This window comes from Bos taurus, chromosome 17 (assembly GCF_002263795.3).
Source record: "Bos taurus isolate L1 Dominette 01449 registration number 42190680 breed Hereford chromosome 17, ARS-UCD2.0, whole genome shotgun sequence".
NCBI lineage: Eukaryota > Metazoa > Chordata > Mammalia > Artiodactyla > Bovidae > Bos > Bos taurus.
This window is the reverse complement of record NC_037344.1, coordinates 4670606-4690262: the sequence shown is the minus strand read 5'-3', so window position 1 is coordinate 4690262 and position 19657 is coordinate 4670606. Positions and strand designations below refer to the sequence as shown.

General features: G+C 49.5%; 1 protein-coding gene across 2 annotated transcripts in view; it reads left to right on the top strand.

Annotated features, from left to right (window-relative positions):
- Nucleotides 1-19274, top strand: part of FHDC1 (FH2 domain containing 1) — a 40583-nt gene extending 21309 nt beyond the window's left edge. For both annotated transcript variants that reach the window (XM_024977521.2, XM_024977522.2), the window contains exons 5-12: nt 1504-1589; nt 1676-1776; nt 4845-4915; nt 5020-5127; nt 6868-6938; nt 9004-9121; nt 12580-12744; nt 15074-19274. In XM_024977521.2, the coding sequence (XP_024833289.1) occupies nt 1504-1589; nt 1676-1776; nt 4845-4915; nt 5020-5127; nt 6868-6938; nt 9004-9121; nt 12580-12744; nt 15074-17116 (2763 nt within the window). In that variant the 3' untranslated portion in view covers nt 17117-19274. The remainder of the gene's footprint in view (nt 1-1503; nt 1590-1675; nt 1777-4844; nt 4916-5019; nt 5128-6867; nt 6939-9003; nt 9122-12579; nt 12745-15073) is intronic.
- The last annotated feature ends 383 nt before the right edge of the window (nt 19275-19657 follow it).

Sequence of the window (19657 nt, the reverse complement as noted above, 5' to 3'; positions counted from 1 at the left end):
ATAATGAGAGTCCCTCGGCTCAGCCAAGAAAATGATGCCTAACAATGTTTGATAAATGCTTTTTGATGGTGATGAGAATACACAATAATTACAGGGTTTGTCCACCTCTCTTTTTTACCTCCCTCACTGTGAAGGCACAGTAATCCCTCTTAATGAACATAAATCTCATTTTGAAATGGAATTAAGAACTGTATACATGGCGTTTAAATCAAATACTATCTTTAGTATCACTATTTTCTTAAACTCCATAAACATTTTTCACTCATTATATAAGAGAAGGCAATTAATCATTGTTCATTTACAGTTCAGCACATGTTTAATAGAAATATCTACCAAGTGTACTTAGCATGACCTGCTCTTGTGCTTCAGACAGGAAGCCGTGCTGTGATTCTCAGAAGTCTTGCCCACGCTACATATGTGGTCTTATAAAAGACACAGACAGCCCCACTCTGCCCCTGCCCATATATGGTAAATCGTTAGACTCTACTTCAGGAGGGATCAGAATTCATCCTGTGGCTTTTTCAGTTCAGAAACTAGGCACTAGTTTGGGTTTAAGTAATGCAGAAGTTCCATCTCTCCTTAAACTTAGTAAGGCTGAAAATGTAAAATTCACTTTGAGGCCCTAAAGGTAGGGGAAATAATGCAATTCTATAAATGGCTGTTTTTTTGCCCATCAGAAAGAAAATGTAGTCTTAAGGCCCAGACTTAATACTGGGGAGTCTGGGGTGTGCATTTGCACTGTTACATTTTTGTATTTCAGAAAAAATTGATGCAGATGTTTCAGTTTGGGGATCTTCACAAATACTCCCTCCTCCCTGTTTTTGAACGGTTAATTCCTATTTTTCAAGAGGTTTAAAAATTAGGTTATTATTATGGACATGGAGGAGCCTGGTAGGCTGCAGTCCATGGGGTCACGAAGAGTCGTACACGACTGAGCAACTTCACTTTCACTTTTCACTTTCATGCACTAGAGAAGGAAATGGCAGCCCACTCCAGTGTTCTTGCCTGGAGAATCCCAGGGACAGTGGAGCCTGGTGGGCTGCCGTCTATGGGGTCGCACAGAGTCAGACATGACTGACATGACTTAGCAGAGTGACTATATATATCGAGTCTCTTCTTTCTTTTTCCAGACAAGGGTCTCCCCTCCAGCTTATGACTTACTGAACATTTTCGTCCTGGGCCTGACCCTCTTCCTGGCTCCCTTAGTAACCCCCGAGGACTCACTCCAGTGGCTTCAGCTCTGCAGTGTGTGTGGGGCTGTTTATACCCACATGAGTGACACAGCTCTCCTCTCCCTAACTTGCTTGTTTGGGTTTCTTTGAAACAACAAACTAGTCAATGACTTTCTTTTGTCTTTCCTTAGGTCTACATGTTTATTAATTTGAATTTAGCTCTGAAATCCTTATTTTCTGGAAGGAATTCTAAGGTGGGATTTAAAATGATGCTGTATTTCAATCATTGGTCCTTTTTCCTTGACCCCCCCCTTTTCCATTTGTCTTTCAGATAAAGAAACTAAAGACGTTCAGTGGAGACGTGGCCAAGCTGTCCCTGGCAGACTCCTTCCTGCACTGCTTAATCCAGGTGCCAAAGTAAGGACCACCCATCTCTGCTCTTGGCAGCGCACGGTTCTAGGTCAACAGCCTCACACGCTACAGCTCTGCTTTTTGTTTTTCAGCTATTCCCTGCGGATTGAAGCCATGGTGCTAAAGAAGGAATTTTTGCCTTCTTGTTCTTCTCTATACACAGATATGACGATTCTAAGGAAGGCTACAAAAGGTGAGTAAATACATGATGCTTTGTGTAATTTGTTTTTATTAATTTTGGTAGCAGCCTATTTTTTAAAAACTGTTCAGATGAAAAGTTGTAGATATGGGAAGTTCCATTTCTGATACACTTTCAAAAGGGAAATGACGTGTTACCAAGGATGGTATTTAAGGTTTAGCTCCATTTACTCCCCCCGTTAATTAATTTAATTAATTGACCGGTCAATCAATTAATTAGCATATTATCCTCCAATAAAAGAAAGTTATTTCATCTCAGAAAGGGAACGTATTAGTTGCTCTGTCGTCTCCGCCTCTTTTGCGACTCCATGGACTGTAGTCCACCAGGCTCCTCTGTCCATGGGATTCTCCAGGCAAAAATATTGGAGTGGGTGGCCATTCCCTTCTCCAGGGGATCTTCTGGGCCCAGGGATTGAACCCAGGTCTCCTGCACTGCAGGCAAATTCTTTACCATCTGAGCCACCAGGGAAGCCTGTCTTTCAAGTTTAGGAGTAAGCCCGTTCCTTGCAGCGTGCTCTTGTTCCCCACCTAGATTAGCTTTCTGAACGTGTGTGTGTGTGTGTGTGTATGTGTGTGGTATGTTTCGCGGGTGGCGTGTGGGTGGTGTGTGTGCGGTATGTTGTGTGTGGTGTGTTTAGTGTGTGTGGTGTGTGTGTAGAGTATGTGTGTGCTGCGTGTTCTCTGTGTGGTGTGTGTGTATCCTGTGTATACTGTGCATGCGTTGTGTGTGTCATATGTGTGTATGGTGGCGCGTGCTCACAGCCTGGGCCCCGCCCGCTCGTGCCCCCCACGCTCTGGCCTCTGTCGGCGGCTCTGACCCTGCACCCTGCTCTCCGGGAAGCTGGCCTCCTTCCCTCCTGACCCCTCCCCAGCGGCGTCCCCCGCACCCCCAGGTGCCCCCCAGACGCTCACGTCTGAGAGGAGCGAGCCGGCCATTTCCGGTCCTTTGAACAGCGTGCTGACTTTCGCTGGCCGCCGTGGAGAGCCTCCTCGGGCCGCTCTGATGTCTCGCTCCGCAGAGTTGGGAGCTTGCTTTCCTGCACGCAGGCCAGTGAGAGCGCTGGCCATAGCAGCCTCCTTGCATCTCTGAGGCAGCGTCTCTGGCGCTCCCTGGACTCCTGTTTTCCTTTGTCACCTGGGGTCCCTGACCTCATTTCCTCCTGGTCCCTTTCTGGATCTCTAGTTACTGTGGTACACTGCTTATTCCTATTTGTTTTCCCTGCTTAGTGACTCTGGCTTGTGTTGACATTAAGTCGCAGTTTCTTCAGCTCATTATATTTTCTTCATTTAGAGAAGAGACTAAAAATCAAGGGCATTTTCTTCTTTCAATAGGGAGCCCTTTTAAAATTTCTTCCTGTACTAAGGCTAAAGCAGCAGCTTTGAAAGGATTGTTTCCTCTGTTCAAATAGAGATGGAAGAATGTGTTTTCATATTAAGCGATGCAAATTTGTGGGCACCGTGGAAATGTTTTTTATCTGGTTACCCTTTAAAACCTGGCCTTCTTAGATAACACAGTATAGGCAGTGATCCAAGTGCAACTTTTTGAAAGTGATACCAGACATAATGGAGAATGTTACCAACATCATAGGTGACATTTTATTACCTATATGTACTGTAATTTTAGTAATTAAATTATCTCTTTATCTTTTTAAATACATTAACAAATTTTAATATTGTTTGTCTTGGTGGATAATACAAAAGATTGATGTTTAAAGAACTAGCTTACCAGTACGACAATGATTGAGTTCCTTTTGAAACCTTTAAGCCAATCCAAATAAAATGTTTAGTTTTGAATAAAATGGAAAGATTCTCTGGGTACCTGCCTGTAAGAGTTGGAGCTTTGCAAGTTATTTACATATCATACCAGCCTGTTTATTTTGTATCTCCTCACAGCTCATCAGCTAAGCAAAATGCTGCTTACTATCCATTTTCATAGTCCATAAACACAATCTCAAAGAATATAAAGGAAAAAACAAATAACTGTTGAGTAGATTATTCCTATAGCACAGTATGCTGCTTTTCCTAAGATTTTTGTATTTTCCACTCCTTGAAAATTTTCGTCATTGAAGTATATGGGACACCCCCTTACGGCAGAAAGTGAAGAGGAACTAAAAATCCTCTTGATGAAAGTGAAAGTGGAGAGTGAAAAAGTTGGCTTAAAGCTCAACATTCAGAAAACAAAGATCATGGCATCCAGTCCCATCACTTCATGGGAAATAGATGGGGAAACAGTGGAAATAGTGTCAGACTATTTTGGGGGGCTCCAAAATCACTGCAGATGGTGACTGCAGCCATGAAATTAAAAGATGCTTACTCCTTGGAAGGAAAGTTATGACCAACCTAGATAGCATATTCAAAAGCAGAGACATTACTTTGCCAACAAAGGTCCATCTAGGCAAGGCTATGGTTTTTCCTGTGGTCATGTATGGATGTGAGAGTTGGACTGTGAAGAAGGCTGAGCGCTGAAGAATTGATGCTTTTGAACTGTGGTGTTGGAGAAGACTCTTGAGAATCCCTTGGACTGCAAAGAGATCCAACCAGTCCATTCTAAAGGAGATCAGCCCTGGGTGTTCTTTGGAAGGAATGATGCTAAAGCTGAAACTCCAGTACTTTGGCCACCTCATGTGAAGAGTTTACTCATTGGAAAAGACTCTGATGCTGGGAGGGATTGGGGGCAGGAGGAGAAGGGGACGACAGAGGATGAAATGGCTGGATGACTCGATGGACGTGAGTCTGAGTGAACTCCGGGAGTTGGTGACGGACAGGGAGGCCTGGCATGCTGAGATTCATGGGGTCGCAAAGAGTTGGACATGACTGAGCAACTGAACTGAACTGAAGTGTCATACATATTTGATTCCCAGTTTAACAGTGGGATGGGCACCGCCAGTAGCTGGTGGCACATTAGATATACCAGGCAATGCGCTGCTTTGTTTGTTTCAGTCTTTTGTACAGTTTAGGGTCAGAGTTTGCTTCAGACACACTTAAACTTGGGTGTGGTAGCTGTCTTACGTGAGTTTGAGCTGCAGGCTTCTCTAAGGTGCCGTGGTGTGTTCTTTCTGACAGAGCTGATGTCATGTGAGGAATTACATTCCATATTACACTTGGTGCTACAAGCAGGGAATATCATGAATGCAGTAAGTAAAGTTCAAAAAAATTTTTTTAATGTTGCATTTCCAACTTTATTTGTCTGTCTAAAAGTGTGTATATATTTTTTTTTTCTTTTGATTTGTCTTCTTAGGGAGGGTATGCTGGCAATGCAGTAGGATTTAAACTGTCTTCTTTGCTCAAATTGGCAGACACAAAAGCAAACAAACCTGGGATGAATCTCCTGCACTTTGTTGCACAGGTATGTGGAAATGGTTGACAGAGTGTCCGTGCACCCCCGCTGGAGGCAGTGAAGTTTTTCAGAGGGGTGAGGTGGCATCAAACCATCAGAAAAGGGCCTGGTGGATGCCCAGAAGGCTCTGTGTGCAGATGCCTGAGTTGAGCTGCACCTGGAGTTACAGGGCTGGAGGGAGGTGGGGGGTCAGGACTGGGCTCAGAGGTTGGTGAAGCCAGGTGATGAAGGATTCACACCCACAGCTGGGGAATTTGGATTTCACGCATTAGCACTGGTGAGCCAGCAGTGGTTTGTACACATCATCACGGCATGACCAGGGATGTTTTTTTTCTAGGAAAATGAGGCAGTGTGGGGAATGGGTTGGAGTGGAGAGAGAAGAGAAATGGGGGTGCCTCTTGGTGGAAGCTGGCGTTCATCGTTTGGGATCGTTGAGAATCCGAGTAATGGCCATGGGATAGACAGCAGAGGCCTGGGTGTTGAAACATTTCTTTCTAGTGTTGAGTTGACTGGAGTTGTGTGTAAAGAGTGAGGGGTCAGAGCAATGAGAGGATGGATCACTTCGTTTTCTTTGTGAACTGGGGGTGAGGGAGCCTTGCCATCCACACAGAGTTTGGGGTCTGAACCCTGTCCACCACTTGGACACATGGATTGGGTCTGTGTGACCCCCAGATAACTAATTACAAAGCCAAAGATCAGCCAAGGACAGTTCCCTCTTTGTTGTTGAATTATCTCAAATAACGAATTGTGAGGGCTTGTTTCTCCTGCTGAATCTCTTTGTTGTTTTGACAGCAGTCATGTAGACATAGCTTTACCTGGGAGGAAGGCTGTGTTTCAGGCTTAAGTGTGAGCTTCTGATCAGGACAGAAGGGAAATTTTTGACCTGTCTTTTATTAGCTGTACTTCCTCAGACAAGTTATGTAAGCCTTAAGTTCCTCAATTTCTTCATCTAATAATGGGGGGCGGGGAGTGATAACCTCAAAACTAGGTAATTGAGAAGGCGGAGGAAGATAATTCCAGAGTGTGATTATTAACTCAGTGTTCTGAATACAGTAAGCTCTCCATAAATAATACACTCTATTATTACTATATTCTTCAGAAGACAGAGGGCATGTTGCACTTGGTACTAACTGAAGAGTCCATTTTCAGGACATTAAGACCAGAAAATGTGTTCCTCAGCCCTGTTAGATCCCCGTATCCAGGTGCTCTGTATGGCTTGGTCCCTGCCCCTTGTGGGGAGGTTGCCTGAGTTGCAAATTTCCCCCTTCGTACTTGCCTTCCTTGTACCTTCTGAACAGGGGAAGGGTCCAGACTCCTCCGTGGCCTGTGAGCTGTCTGATGAGGCTCAGTCTGCAGACTGGTCTAACAGCTGCTGGTGGCTGGGTCACACGGAGGCGTCCTTAGAGGTGTGGTGGTTTTCAGCAGGATAGATCAGATTCTTTTAGGAGCGGTGGGCCCTGCGAAGCCGCCTCCTCCTTCCACTGAGTTTTCACACACATGTGTTGTGTTTCATGTCAGGATCAGTTGCTCCGGGAAGTTAAATGTTTCTTGAGAGTAGATTTCTGCCCAGTCTTACTGAGAATGTCAGACTGAGTTTGTGTCTCTGGGAATTACTTTGACTGTATCAAGCCTTAAAGGGAGACAGTGATGTTAGGGTTCCTTTAAGCCCTGAGAAAAATTTCTCCATGTAGTAGATAAAATTCCAGTTTTGTCCCCATAGAGTAAGAGAAGATTCTGTTTTTGTTCCAGGAAGCCCAAAAGAAAGATGCTGTGCTTCTAAATTTTTCTGAAAAATTGCTTCATGTTCAGGAGGCTGCCAGGTAAGCAAGAAAGAGTATGGTGAGACAAACGTGGTTGGTTGTTTTTTTCTTAACCACCTTCTTATAAAAACTGATATTTTACAACTTCTGGATTCAGGTTTGAACTTTCAAAAGTTTTGTCTAATTGAACTTCAGACCTTCCTTTCATTTGGTTACAGAGGTGTGTTTGCACCTTTGGAATTATGGGGGTTTTCAAAAATTAATCTTTATTTTTAATCTAAAAAAAAACCCTATTGCAGTTTATTCTAATGAATATCATCAGTGTAAAAATGTATGTATATGGATTAAGAACTTCAAATATCTCCACACCCAAAAGACAGGGCTCAAAGAACACAGCACTTGGAGTTGGTATACATCAGTCAAGCTCTCGGGGCCCTACCTCACTGATTCCTTTAGAATCTAACATGGTACGTTTACTTTCTATTGCATTAAAAGAAGTTGGAACCATATCAAGGGCTGGGAAAGGATTTTGTTTTAAATTAGTCACTCAACTTTACAGAGAAAGTATCTAACAAACATAAAGCTCTACTTACATCACTGTTCTTTGCTTCTGAGCCTCACATAGATGTGTATTTTAACGTAGCTATAATCTGTGTATCCATTCTGAGCCCTGTGCTTTTGAATTTATAATACATACCCATGCGTGTAAATGTTAAATGGTGGTAATGTCCCATAGCCAGCTTTTTAAGGTAAAAGGTCCTGATTTGTAGCTACTGCTGATTTCCGTGGTGTAAATACTGCCGCCATGGCTGACCTCAGGTTGCCAAGTGGCACTGTCGATTACAGAGCTGGGGAGAGATACCCGCAGCCACAGCCATGTCCCGTGAGCAGGCAGCAGCAGTCACCTCACGTATCAGCCCAGTGCCTGTCATCTGCTTGTTATCTGAGGGACTCTATCCAGCTGGGACAGCTGTGAACCAGATGCATAAACACGCCAACCGCAGCTTTTCAAGCCCCGCCCACCACTGGCCCGCATCTCAGGGTTACAGCCTGAGAACATCAAACCGTGGACGACGTCTTTCCCAAAGTGAGAGGATCGGCCCTAAGCGTGAACAGTTGATATAGTTCATATTTACAGATCACCAGAGTATTCCTCCCACAGAATGGGCATCTGCTAAGATGTAAACTGTTTTCACTTTTGAATTACTAAAAGAAATTTGCGTGAAAATATTTTTTTCCTCCTTCCAACACAGAAATGTTTCTAAGAGATACACACAGAAATAACGGTCCCATTTCTGGTCAGAGTTAGATGGGGAAGGTTAGCTAGGAAAAACTTACTTAGGTTGTCTTAGGAAAAACTTACTAAGGTTTATTTGAACTGGAAAGTGAAGTACGAATAGGACATAGGTGGGTGCCAGTGAAGGTGGAAAACTACTGTGTAAAGAACAGTTAGAATTGACCTGGAAGCTTGGAAGCATCTTGATCTATGAATGTGCTAACTGAATTCCTCCTGGACTTAGGTTTCACCTGTTCACTTTACCAGGTGACATGAACATCATTCATGCTCTATTGATCTCAGTGTGACACTTGTAACAAAAGCCTTGCCAGCAATCCCGTTTCTCTGCAGAACTCTTAGCTGTGTGCCCATTCTCTCCAAGCCCCAGAGGACTGACTCTGGTTGCTTGCGGCAAGCAACATGCAGTCTGTGCAGTGTCTCTGCATCCCCAGTAACATCCTGGTTATCAGCATGTGCCACCACCTTGCTTTTCATGGGTTAGGGCTTTTTATTTGCATTTTCGTGGCCAGAGGAAAGTATAAATATGTGAGTCCTGCTGGACGCTAATGCTGATGGCATAAAGCTGTTGAGACTTAGTTTATGAAAAGCTTCGCAAGTGGTTATCTCTCCAGCAAGAACAAAATTACAGCCTGCTCTCTTTGAACCACTATGTGTCTTTAGGAAGGAATTGCCTCTTAGAAAACACAGGAGGGGACTAGAAATATAGAGGGTGGTAAAGGTGATTGCAGCAGCCCTCCCCTCTATTTCCAGGGTCTCGTCTGATGTCCCTGGGGTGGCCGCCCCCTCAACCCCAGTGCCAGCTGCCCACTCTCTCCTTTTTTCATTCAGATTATCTTTGGATAACACGGAGGCGGAGCTGCATTCGCTCTTTGTCAGGACGAAGTCTCTCAAGGAGAACATCGAGCGGGATCGAGAGCTGTGTCAGCAGATGGAAGATTTCCTTCAAGTGAGTGATTCGAGTCAGTCCCTCTGATCTCCTCCTCAGTGGCCCTGTGAGGCCACTTATGTTTGCAGGGCTGTATTTGTGGAAGCAGCAGGTTCCCATTCATGTTTTCCCCACTAAGCCAGTCAAAGGAACTTGATACTTTAGTGCCCAGTATTTATGGGGGCGTCCCCGGTAGCTCAGCAGTAGAGCATCCGCCTGCAATACAGGAGACGCAGGAGACCCAGGTTCGATCCCTGGGTCAGAAAGATCCCCTGGAGAAGGAAATGGCAACCCACTCCAGTATTCTTGTCTGGAAAATTCCATGGACAGAAGAGCCTGGTGGGCTACAGTCCATGGAATCACAAAGAGTTGGACACTACTGAGCAGCTGAGCATGCATTCTTTGCTGGATTGGTTTTTTGGCAGAGGATATGCAGTATGTCTGACCCTGAGCCCTTGGTTAGCAATGGGGTCTCTGTTTATTTCTGCTCTGTCTGCAGGACAGCACCCACTCCCACGTGGACTGGGATCACTTATGCTTACGCTTGGCGGCTGCTGCCTGGCAACTCGGGTTTTGGTTCGAAAGCTCAGTTCTGGAGTTCTGCCTTCCAGTTAAACTTCTGGATGCCAGAATGAGGTTCTCGTTAAAGACACCTGAGCACTTGGGCTGTTGTTCCTTCAGTTGTTTCTGTGGAAGAAACAAGCTCCGTTTTGGCATGTTTTATAGGGAGGCAGGAGAGCACACTGGAGCCAGAGCCTCCTACCACCCCAGATCCACCGGCCCACAGGGTGTGGTGGGAGCTGCCCTGAGTAACGTCAACAGAACCCAGCAGAGTGGACCTGTTGTGACAGCTCATCGTGACTCACTAATCACATAGTCTGACATACTTCTTTTATCTTCCTTATTTAAAAAAAAAAAAAAGAAGTGGCACCTCTTCATGCTTTCAGTGTTCAGGAAATGGTGTGCTACTCAATTTGCCTTCGCCAAACAGGTCTGAAACCTCGGCGTCAAGGCTTTGAGGCTTGTGAGCCGGGATATGTGAGGCAGGGCTGCCCTGGGAGATGGGAAAGGGACTGTGTGCTTGAAGATCAGACCAAGGTCAGCCTCAGCCTCCCCTGGTTTCCTTGCAATGAAGCCACATCAGATGCTGTGAGCTGCAGCTCCCATCAGGGAACACCTGATTTTGTTTGGCTCTGCTGGGAGTTCATTTTTATTATTAAACACATATTCTGTATTTTCTTTCAACCGTCACTGAACTTTAATTTTCCCTGAAAAGTGCACAAATTTTCTTCTCTGAGACAGCTAAGTAGACATCACCACAGAATCACATGAACAGGAGCTAGGAAAGCACTCAGCAATAAATAAGCCTGTTCAGACAAATGGAGCAACCCAGGAATGTGAGGAGAAGGCCTGTCACACATTCAGAGGTGCATTCTGGAGGCCTGTTTCTCGGTTCTTATATGAGATGTTAATTTCTCCTGTTAAATGGCAGCACAGGAAAGCTTACGATGCAAAGTCGCACACCCAGATGGCTGCTGAGAGGCAGCCTTGTTTTCACTCTAAACTCATCTTCCTGGTACTCATTTTTATCTGTGTAAGTGAAATATTCCATACAGCTACTTATTTTTCTCAAGTCTACTTTCTTTTTAAATAGGGGAAATACAATTTTTAACGTAGGTTAGGGTCAGGCCATAGAAGGCCCTGAATGCCAGTCTGAAAACTTTGCTCTCTAAGCCAGGTGGGGACAATTGAAGGGTTTTAAAAAAAATTATTTATGTATTTATTATTTTGGCTGTGCTGAGTCTTCATTGCTGCTCTGGCTTTTTCTCCGTTGTGGTGTGTGGGCTTTTCACAGCAGCGGCTTCTCTTGTTGCAGAGCACGGCTCTAGGGTGGGCAGGCTGCAGTACTCATGGCTCCCAGGCTCTGGAGCTCAGGCTGGACAGTTGTGGCGGACAGGCTTGGTTGCTCCACGGCATATGGGATCTTCCTGAATCAGGGATTGAACCCGTGTCTCCTGCATTGGCAGGCAGACTCTTTACTACTGAGCCACCAGGGAAGCCCCAGTGAAGGTTTCTGAGTAGAAAAATGATCTACTATTTGCAGATCTGTTTCACATTTTGACCCTTTGGGTGAGAAGTATCAAGTGTACTGGTGTGGACTTGATACTCCATAGCAGACAAGTTTGAGTTGAAAACTTGAATTGGCTGCCACCACTACCAATCTGTCATTCACGCTTTGCCAGCGTTGCTTTGAACTTTTTCATCTGTGGCACCAACCATGAGGGAAGAGTTCAGAAACTAGCTCTAGGCCAGTGACTCCAAGCATGGTGGCTTTTCAGGGTCTGTTCAGAATGTGTCACTCTCCAAGTCCCAGGGGGCTTGCAAGCGTCCAGGTGCTCTGCTGTCCCCACGGGATCTGACGATGAGATATTCCAGGTAGAGTCAGCGCCCATGAAGGTTCCTGTCAAAGTCCTATTTTTCTGCAGTTGAGCTGTTCTTGGCTAGGATCCATCTTTCCCCCTGTGCAAGAAGGACAGGCAGAGATTTATCCTTCCATTAATACCCTTCCCTCCACGAAGAAAAACACAGCGAACGCACACACTGCCTCAGGCTACTGACTCAGATGGTTCCTTTCCCTGGCGTTTGGTTTCCTAAATAGTTTTGGTTTCCTACTGCCTCTCGAAGGCATTTTGTGTGAAAAAAGGGCTTTGAAAGGGGGTGGTGCGTGGAATGGATAGGAAGGAGCACGTCTTCTTAAACTTTCTCTTTCTCTTGAGATTCTCTTTTGTGTTCTGGACGCGAGCCCTGTGGCCAGGGGGCAGCCCACAGCGTCAGCATTGCCCAGGCCTGGCCCCCTACACAGGAAGAAGTGTCTCAAATATCAGTTTGGCCAAAAAGTTTGTTCAGGGGGAAAAACTTATAGAAAAAAACCTGAACAAACTTTTTGGCCAACCCAATTAAAGTGTGATTTCATAAAGGAATATACCCCATGCACGCCTTCTTCATAAAATCCTTGTTTCCCAGTAAAAAAGAAAGAACATGAGGCTTCCGTGTAAACCTAACAGTGCTCATTTGGGATTAAGTTTAAACCCTTCCCAACTGTGAATAAGACAACTGGTCAACACAAGAGACCTCTGGGACCCTGACACGGACCCATGACCAGTGTGTGACTCAGTCGTGAGGGCAGGAAGAACAGAGGCAGACGGGGTTTCCCTTAATGACACCGACTATGCCGGTGCCACATGTCCAGTGACATTACAGGGGGACGTTGGGTTGGCGACAGCCTCCAGGTTAAAGCTCCTCAGCCGCCTCTGGCTCCCCTGACACAGGGTCCACCTTGCTCCCCAGAGTTTTGTTTGGGGTGACTTACTCCCTTGTCGGCTCTGGGGGTCCTGCCGTGAGATCTGAGACTGAGCCCCGGACCCCTGGCAGCCGTCGAGCGCTCACGTCCACGGCTGCTGTCTGTCCCTCCCCCGCAGTTTGCCCTGGAAAAGCTGGCGGAGCTGGAGCAATGGAAGCGCGAGCTTCAGGACGAGGCCCACACCCTCATCGACTTCTTCTGTGAAGACAAGGACACCGTGAAGCTGGACGAGTGCCTGCAGATATTCAGAGACTTCTGCATCAGATTCAACAAAGCGGTGAAGGTACAGCTCGTGGCATCTCCGTGTTTTCTGAGCTGTCTGGATTTCTGCCTCTCCTCTTCCCAGCCTGGCCCCTGCCTGTGGCGGAAAGGTGCCTCAGTGGCTTCACAGCATCGGGAAGTCTGGCCCCTGTGGCGCTGCCTGGCTGTCCCTCAGGATTCCGGGGAGGCTCTGCCCTCTCAGCCCTGAGCCCTCCCCTGTTGCCAAGTCTAACGTGTGCTTCTCATTCCAGTGCTTGCACTGATGCTCTAAAAGCATTTTGTTCGTCAGGTTTGTTTAGGATGGCAGTCACGCTATTAAAGCATCTCTTTGAAGATCCTTCTCTCTTCCCAGGAGACACTTTCCTCCTTCAGGGGGTCCTTTGTTGCAGTGGGGTGATCGGAAGGCCCCTTTGCCCCTCTTTTGAGCTCTGTAGCCATTGCCAGGGGTCAGCATCTGGGCAACTGGGCTGTCCTTGGCCAGAGCAGGCTTCAGAATGCCCAGAGACTAAAGGGGCAGGCTGCTGTCTGCACACAACCGCCGCCTTCTTGCCCGTCAGCCTCCAGGTCATAATCTCTGAGTTCATGCAGAATCCAGAAAACTCTTTGGGTTTCTTGACTTTGCACATAGAACTTTCATCTGCCAACTAAAAACAGAACAACAGCCCATCATTTTAGGTGTTGATAAGGAACCAAATACTCCTGTGCACCTCTTTCCCTCAGTTTTAAGTGCACATTTGCCCATGGCTGAATTTCTCTGAGGGGCTGCTCAGTGTCTCTGCAGCCCTAAATGAGTAGCTCAGAGTGACCGGAGTTCTCAAGCCGCCTTTCTCTGTCCACTGAAAAGGAGGCTGAGCCTGTGGCCACGTTTCCTCTCCTCTGTCCAAGCAGTGAGGTCAGCAGGGGAGGTGCTGGTGGGGTGGTACTGGCCAAACTGGCCCTGAGGCCCTCACTCCCAGTCGGGATTCTCCACGCTTGTGAGGCCACCTCTGTGATGCTCTCAGCCCAGCTGTCTTGAGAGCCAGGAGCTGGCCCTGTGCCCTCCACAGGCAGCCTGGAAAGAAGACCCGGGGACCCTGGGGAGGCTGAGGCTGCAGGGAGGGGCCCAGAGTCCCCAGTGATCGGAGCCAGAGGCTCACAGAAACTTGGAAGGGAAAGTACATCACTTGGAAGGGAAAGTCCACTGTTTGCGGAAATTGATTTTCAAGTAAAAAGCACTGATAACAGATTTGGGTTGTGGGCCCCTCACATTTATGTGGGTATCCCAAGTTCCTCCCATCTAGCCACCGCCCCTGGAGAAGGCGATGGCACCCCACTCCAGTACTCTCGCCTGGAAAACCCCATGGATGGAGGAGCCTGGTGGGCTGCAGTCCATGGCGTTGCTAAGAGTCAGACACGACTGAGCAACTTCACTTTCACTTTTCACTTTCATCCATTGGAGAAGGAAATGGCAACCCACTCCAGTGTTCTTGCCTGGAGAATCCCAGGGACGGGGGAGCCTGGTGGGCTGCCGTCTATGGGGTTGCACAGAGTCGGACACGACTGAAGCAACTTAGCAGCAGCAGCACATTTATGTGGCGCAAGTATAATGAAGGTGCAGGTAGTAACTTTGGTGTGTGCACGTGTTCTGTTTGGTTTTGTTGGGTGAGGGCTGGCTCCTTGGAGCAAGGTGAAAGGCAGAAAGGTTGATAAAGCAGATCCTCGTCTCTGATTGTGAGAAGTGTGTCGGGCACAAGGGCCAGAGCCTCTTTGACATTTCTGGTGTTTACCAGGGAGCATTCAGAGAACACAGGCATCTCTTAATATCCTGAGTCTGCATTTATGCATCCAAACCACGAAGTAGAACGTGTGCACATGAGTGTGTGTGTAGACATATGTGTATATCTATGTATGTTGGCAACATTGATTCAGACTCCTTTTAATACCCACAGTATTTTTCTCTGTGTGCCTAAATAGCACTCCCGGAAGTCCCTTCTGTCTCGCCGTACTTGGAAACCAAGTTGCATTTCCTGGGAGTTGAGGTCACAGAGACGTGTGCAGTCACAGCCCCACACTGAGGGCACAGTGCCTCGACTGCAAGTTGGGCCCTGGGATCTGATGACCACCTTAGGCAGATGGTTGGGGTCAGGCCTAGTGTGTCCCCGTCATGCCCACGCAGCTTGAGGAGAATGGAGGCCTCCATCCTGGTACATGCATGTGCAAACACAGGCCGTCTCCCTCAGTGAGCGAAGCCCGTGACTCAGGGCTCTCCTCCAGCCAGTGTCTCTCAGTGGGGTGTTCGGATAGCTAGCTCTGGAACTGCACTAGGGTCCCCGTGGCTCATCCATCTTCCCGCCTCTCTACCCCACCTTCAGGACAACCACGACCGCCAGGTGCAGGAGCTGAGGCAGCGGCAGCGGCTCAAGGAGCTGGAGCAGAAGCGGCGATCCTGGACAGCGGGGGAGTTTGGATTCGGCCGGAGCAGCAGTGAGAACGACGTGGAGCTGCTGACCAAGAGGGGTGCGGAGGACCTGCCCCCTTTTCTCTGCTGCAGGCCCGCCAGCCCCTCCTACCGGCCCCCCACCACCCGCCGCTCCCGCCTCTCCCTGGACACCATGGCCGACAGGGAGCTGCTGAGCTTCCTCGAGAGATCCACAGACGGCCCCGAGGAACTCAAGCCCAGCAACTCATCCCAGGGCTGCCTCTGGCAGGTCCCTCCTGACGGAGCCTGCAGGGAACCTGGAGAACCGAGGGGCCAGGACTCCAGCCTAGCGCACAGACCTCGGGCCTTGGAGGGCCAGGAGGAAGCCCCCCACTCCACCACAGCTTGGGCGAACTGGCTCCCTGCAGCCCACCCCGATGATCCCGCCTGCGCTTTACGCCGCCCTCGGCGCAGTGGGGTCAGCACCCTCCGAAAAAGGAACAGCGCACCGGTGGGCCTGGATCCTGTGCGGTCCTCGCCCCCACTCTCACCGTTGGCTCTAGGGATTAGGGAGCATGAGCTGGTGACCGGGCTGGCCCAGTTCGACCTCCAGGCTCCCAAGGGCCCGGAGGAGCCGCCCCAGTTGACCGGGAATGACTGCAGCCCAATGGAGCTGGTGTCCGTGGGGGATGTGAGCCCACCATCCCTGGGCGCCCCCAACAGCAGCCCGACGACGCCCGTGGGCAGAGGTGCCCGAGTGGGTCCCAGCCCTGTCCCCCAGGATGGCGAAGCTGCCCCTTATGAGCCCAGAAGCGCAGCTCCGCTCTCTGAGGGGAGTAGCGACCCTGACAGCCAAGATCCTGGGCCTCTGTTCTGCATCTCGGACACCAGCGACTGCTCGCTGACCCTGGACTGCTCTGAGGGAGCCAACTCCAGACCCTTAGAGGGGGACCCAGGCGAGGCAGGCGATGGGGAGGGCTCTGTGTCACCCGGGGCCTGGGAGACGGGCGGCAGTCAGGCCTCCTCCAACCCCATCTGCAGCCCAACTGTGGGGGCTCCCGCTGCTGCCTCCACCCCCGGCTCGGGCTCCGTCTCAGGGAAGAGCGAGCTGGAGAGCTGCAAGGGCGGCCCGCCCAGGGACAGGCCGGCGAGAGCGAGGGAGGCGACGGCCCTCAGGAGGAGCTCCCCCAGGGAGGCGCCGCCGTTGGCGGGGCCATCCCGGGCCGGGGCCGGCCGGCGGAGCGCAGGGCCGGCGGGGCCCGTGCGGCCGGTGGGGCCCGTGCGGCCGGTGAGGACGCTGACCGGCTGCGAGAACGAGAGCATGCGCAGGGTCGTGCCCATCTCGCGCGCCGGCCGCGCGCCCCCGGCAGCCAAGGGCAGCCCCCGCGAGGCCGCCAGCGGGCCCGACCCGCCCCCGCCGCTGGCGCGCCGCAGCTCCATGCGGGGGACCGCGGACGCGTCGCCAGCGAGGCCCACAACGGCGCCGGCGGCCCGGCCCGGGAGGGAGCCCCCCTCTCCGCTCCGGAGCTCCTTCAGGAAGCCCAGCGCCAAGCCCGTGCGCAACGTCCCGCGGCCGAAGCCCGAGGAGGACAAGGCGTGCCGCTCCGGCGCCCAGGGCCCCGACGGCCCCGGAGAGCCGCCCCGCGCCGCGCTGGCCGCCAGCGTGCCCCGGGGCCCGGCCTCAGTCCCCAGCTTCGCTCGCAACACGGTTGCCTCCTCGTCTCGAAGCCAGAGGCTCGACTCTCCCGCTCCGGCCAGAGCCCCCGGCCTCACCCGGACCATGTCTCAGCGGCAGCTGAGAGTGAAGGGCGGCCCCGAGGGCGCCGCCCCCAAGGACAGCGGCGCCCTCCGGCGGGCCGGCAGCGCCCGCACCCTACGGAAGGGGTCCGAGTCAGCCGAGGGCCCCGGGGCCGGCGCCAAGACCCCGCCGAAGGGCCGGCTGAAGGAGGCCAACCACACGGCGCTGGGGAGGGGGCTTCATCCCTTACGTAAGTGAGGGGCGTCCGCCCTCCCCGCTTGCCTTCTGGGGTTCAGATGGTGAGGACTGACTTGTGCGAAAGGCCGACCCTGAATGTCTTCCACATAGAACCCCTCGCTGGGGCCGCCTGCCAGTGCCCCTGAAGGTGTAGCCTACTGGACCCACATCCCCGCTGGACCGATCGGCCCCGGAGGTGGACCTGGTGAGCCCCGTCCTCCAAACACAGAGAGCGGTGAACGACTCAGACAAGACCATTGTCTGACTCAGCATCATCTGATGTTCTTAGGTGACGAGTAACAAACAAGATTTGGGGGCCAGTTTTTATATATCAGTGACATTTTTTACTATTATGAAAATTAAACGTTGTTTTAGTTGGCTCCTTTCACAGAGTGAAATGCCTCCCCGGGGAAAATGAAGGTATTTTTTATCTTCCTAGTTCCCTGGCCCCAGGGTTCCACCTGCCCATGCTGTGCAGCTGGCAACTGGACTTCCGCCGCAAAGCCTTTGGGTGTCCTGTGGTTGGCACCGTCTTCCTGAAGACTCTCCCTTGCTCATCTCCACCTGCTACCTTTGGTGAGGTGAACGGGAGGGAAAGCGAAACTGCTGGACAGAAATCCGGTGCTCCTCGTGTATTGGGGCTGTGGGGCAAGCCTCCCCTGTAGACGGGTGGCGGCCCCTGGGAGAACGCTGGAGCTTCCAGAATTTAGAGGTGCCATATTTTGATGGAAGGTCATCAGGGACTGTTCAGCCAAGCACATCTTTCCCATTCTCCATTTTCTCATTTGAGTATTTGTTGTAACACTGAGCGAAGGCTGCTATGACTTGTGTTCACTCTAGTTCCTCCAGGGAGGAATAAACCCAGACTTTCTCCTTTGCTAATGTGACCTGGAGCCTAGAGAGAAAGATTCACTTTCTCTCTCCACGATATTTTTAAATGTTGATGTCTGTCCTTTGGTACAATGGTTTTAAATCCTGAGAAAAACCAGGTCAAGTTTTTAAAACCAGACCAAAATTGAAGTTGCTTTAAGAAGACTTTATATTATCAGGAAAATTTTGAAGGAAAAAAAAGTAAAGCTTCATTCGGAAGAGGAAAACATACTACTCAGTTCCAATTTCACTGTTTCCGTCCCAACTAGCTAATTGGGAAGTGGCATTCTTGAAACATGTTTGTTATTTAAAAATTGCCCCTCCTCCCACTTTTTCACTTTTGATCACTTACTAGTGAAACTTTGTTTTAGATCTGACAGTGGGAGGTGGATTTAGGCAAATACAGTAATGTATTCCTGGTGAATCCATACGGTTGATGTTACAGTCTCGTTCCTATAGAATGTTGCCCCCCATCCAAATTAATTGGAAACTCTGAGCTTCCATAAGTCCGCTAAACTCAAAAGGAAAACAAGGCGCCTGACCACAAAACCTCTTGTAAAAATAGCCCTGAGTAGTATTTCCAGGGCTCCACAAAGATGGTTGTGAGAATCCTGAGCCATTTTTCATCATCTCAAAAAGCCTTTTAAAAAAAATCATGTATTTAACTATGCAGACAAAACTGTTTGAAACCTAGGGCCTGTGAAAGAGGTCAAAAGTTTGTGGGTTTTTGGGTAGTGTCAGGGTTATGGCCCCTTGGGGAACCCTGGAAAGCAGGGTCCAAATCCCTGTTCCCTCACTGATGCTGTGAGGCTTTGGCAAGTCACTCCCTCTCCTTAAGCCTCTGTTTCCCAGTCTGCATAAGTCGGGGCATGGCCTCTGCTGTGGTCTTCAAGGGTCCTTCCAACTCCCAGAGTCCAAGTCATCGTGAACAGCCAAGAACCCATCTCTGCCCTGGGATCAGCTTCCAGAACTAAAACTCCAACATTTCCACGGTGGAGGTCTCACATAAAGGCTCGCTCGGAAGAAAGCTCCTTCAGAATGAGTTGTTGGTTTGAAATCTAATAAGCTGAGTTTCCTGAGAAGTGGCGTTTTGCTTAGCCCTGTGGACCACTTGTTTGCATCTGTGTGAGCGGGTGATCATTCTATTACCTTTTATTGGTAGTAAGCTTGGAAAATAATTTAAATACAAAATGCAGAAATGTAAATAAGTTTATATATAAATTTTAAGATGAACTGAATGTATTTAAAGGTCCATTTATATGTTTGTTCTTTTATGTAATGTGTAGTTTAATAAAGCTCATGTTTATGAGATTTGTGTTTTCTCCTCAACTGCTTCTGTGAACGTTGGCATGTGACCCCGGTAAGAGAGTGCGTAATTTACAGAGAGAAGTGTGGAGATGGGGTGGACAGGAGGTGCCAGAAGGTTGGGATAGAGCAGCTGTAGCTTCAAACGTCTCAAGAGCCAAAATGGGCTGTTGATGTGTGTCTTCTTAATAGCACAGAACCTGCATTTAACTGTGCGGGCCCTGGGCAGGGGCCTTGCGCCATACCTGGGATGCAGGCATGCATCTGATATGCGGGCCACGCATGGAATGTTCAGCACCTCGTGCACTCTTGCGTTATTCCATGTTGTGGGCCAACCTTTGCGCAATCTCCATGAGGCCGGCAAGTCTGAATCTGCTCCTGTGCACT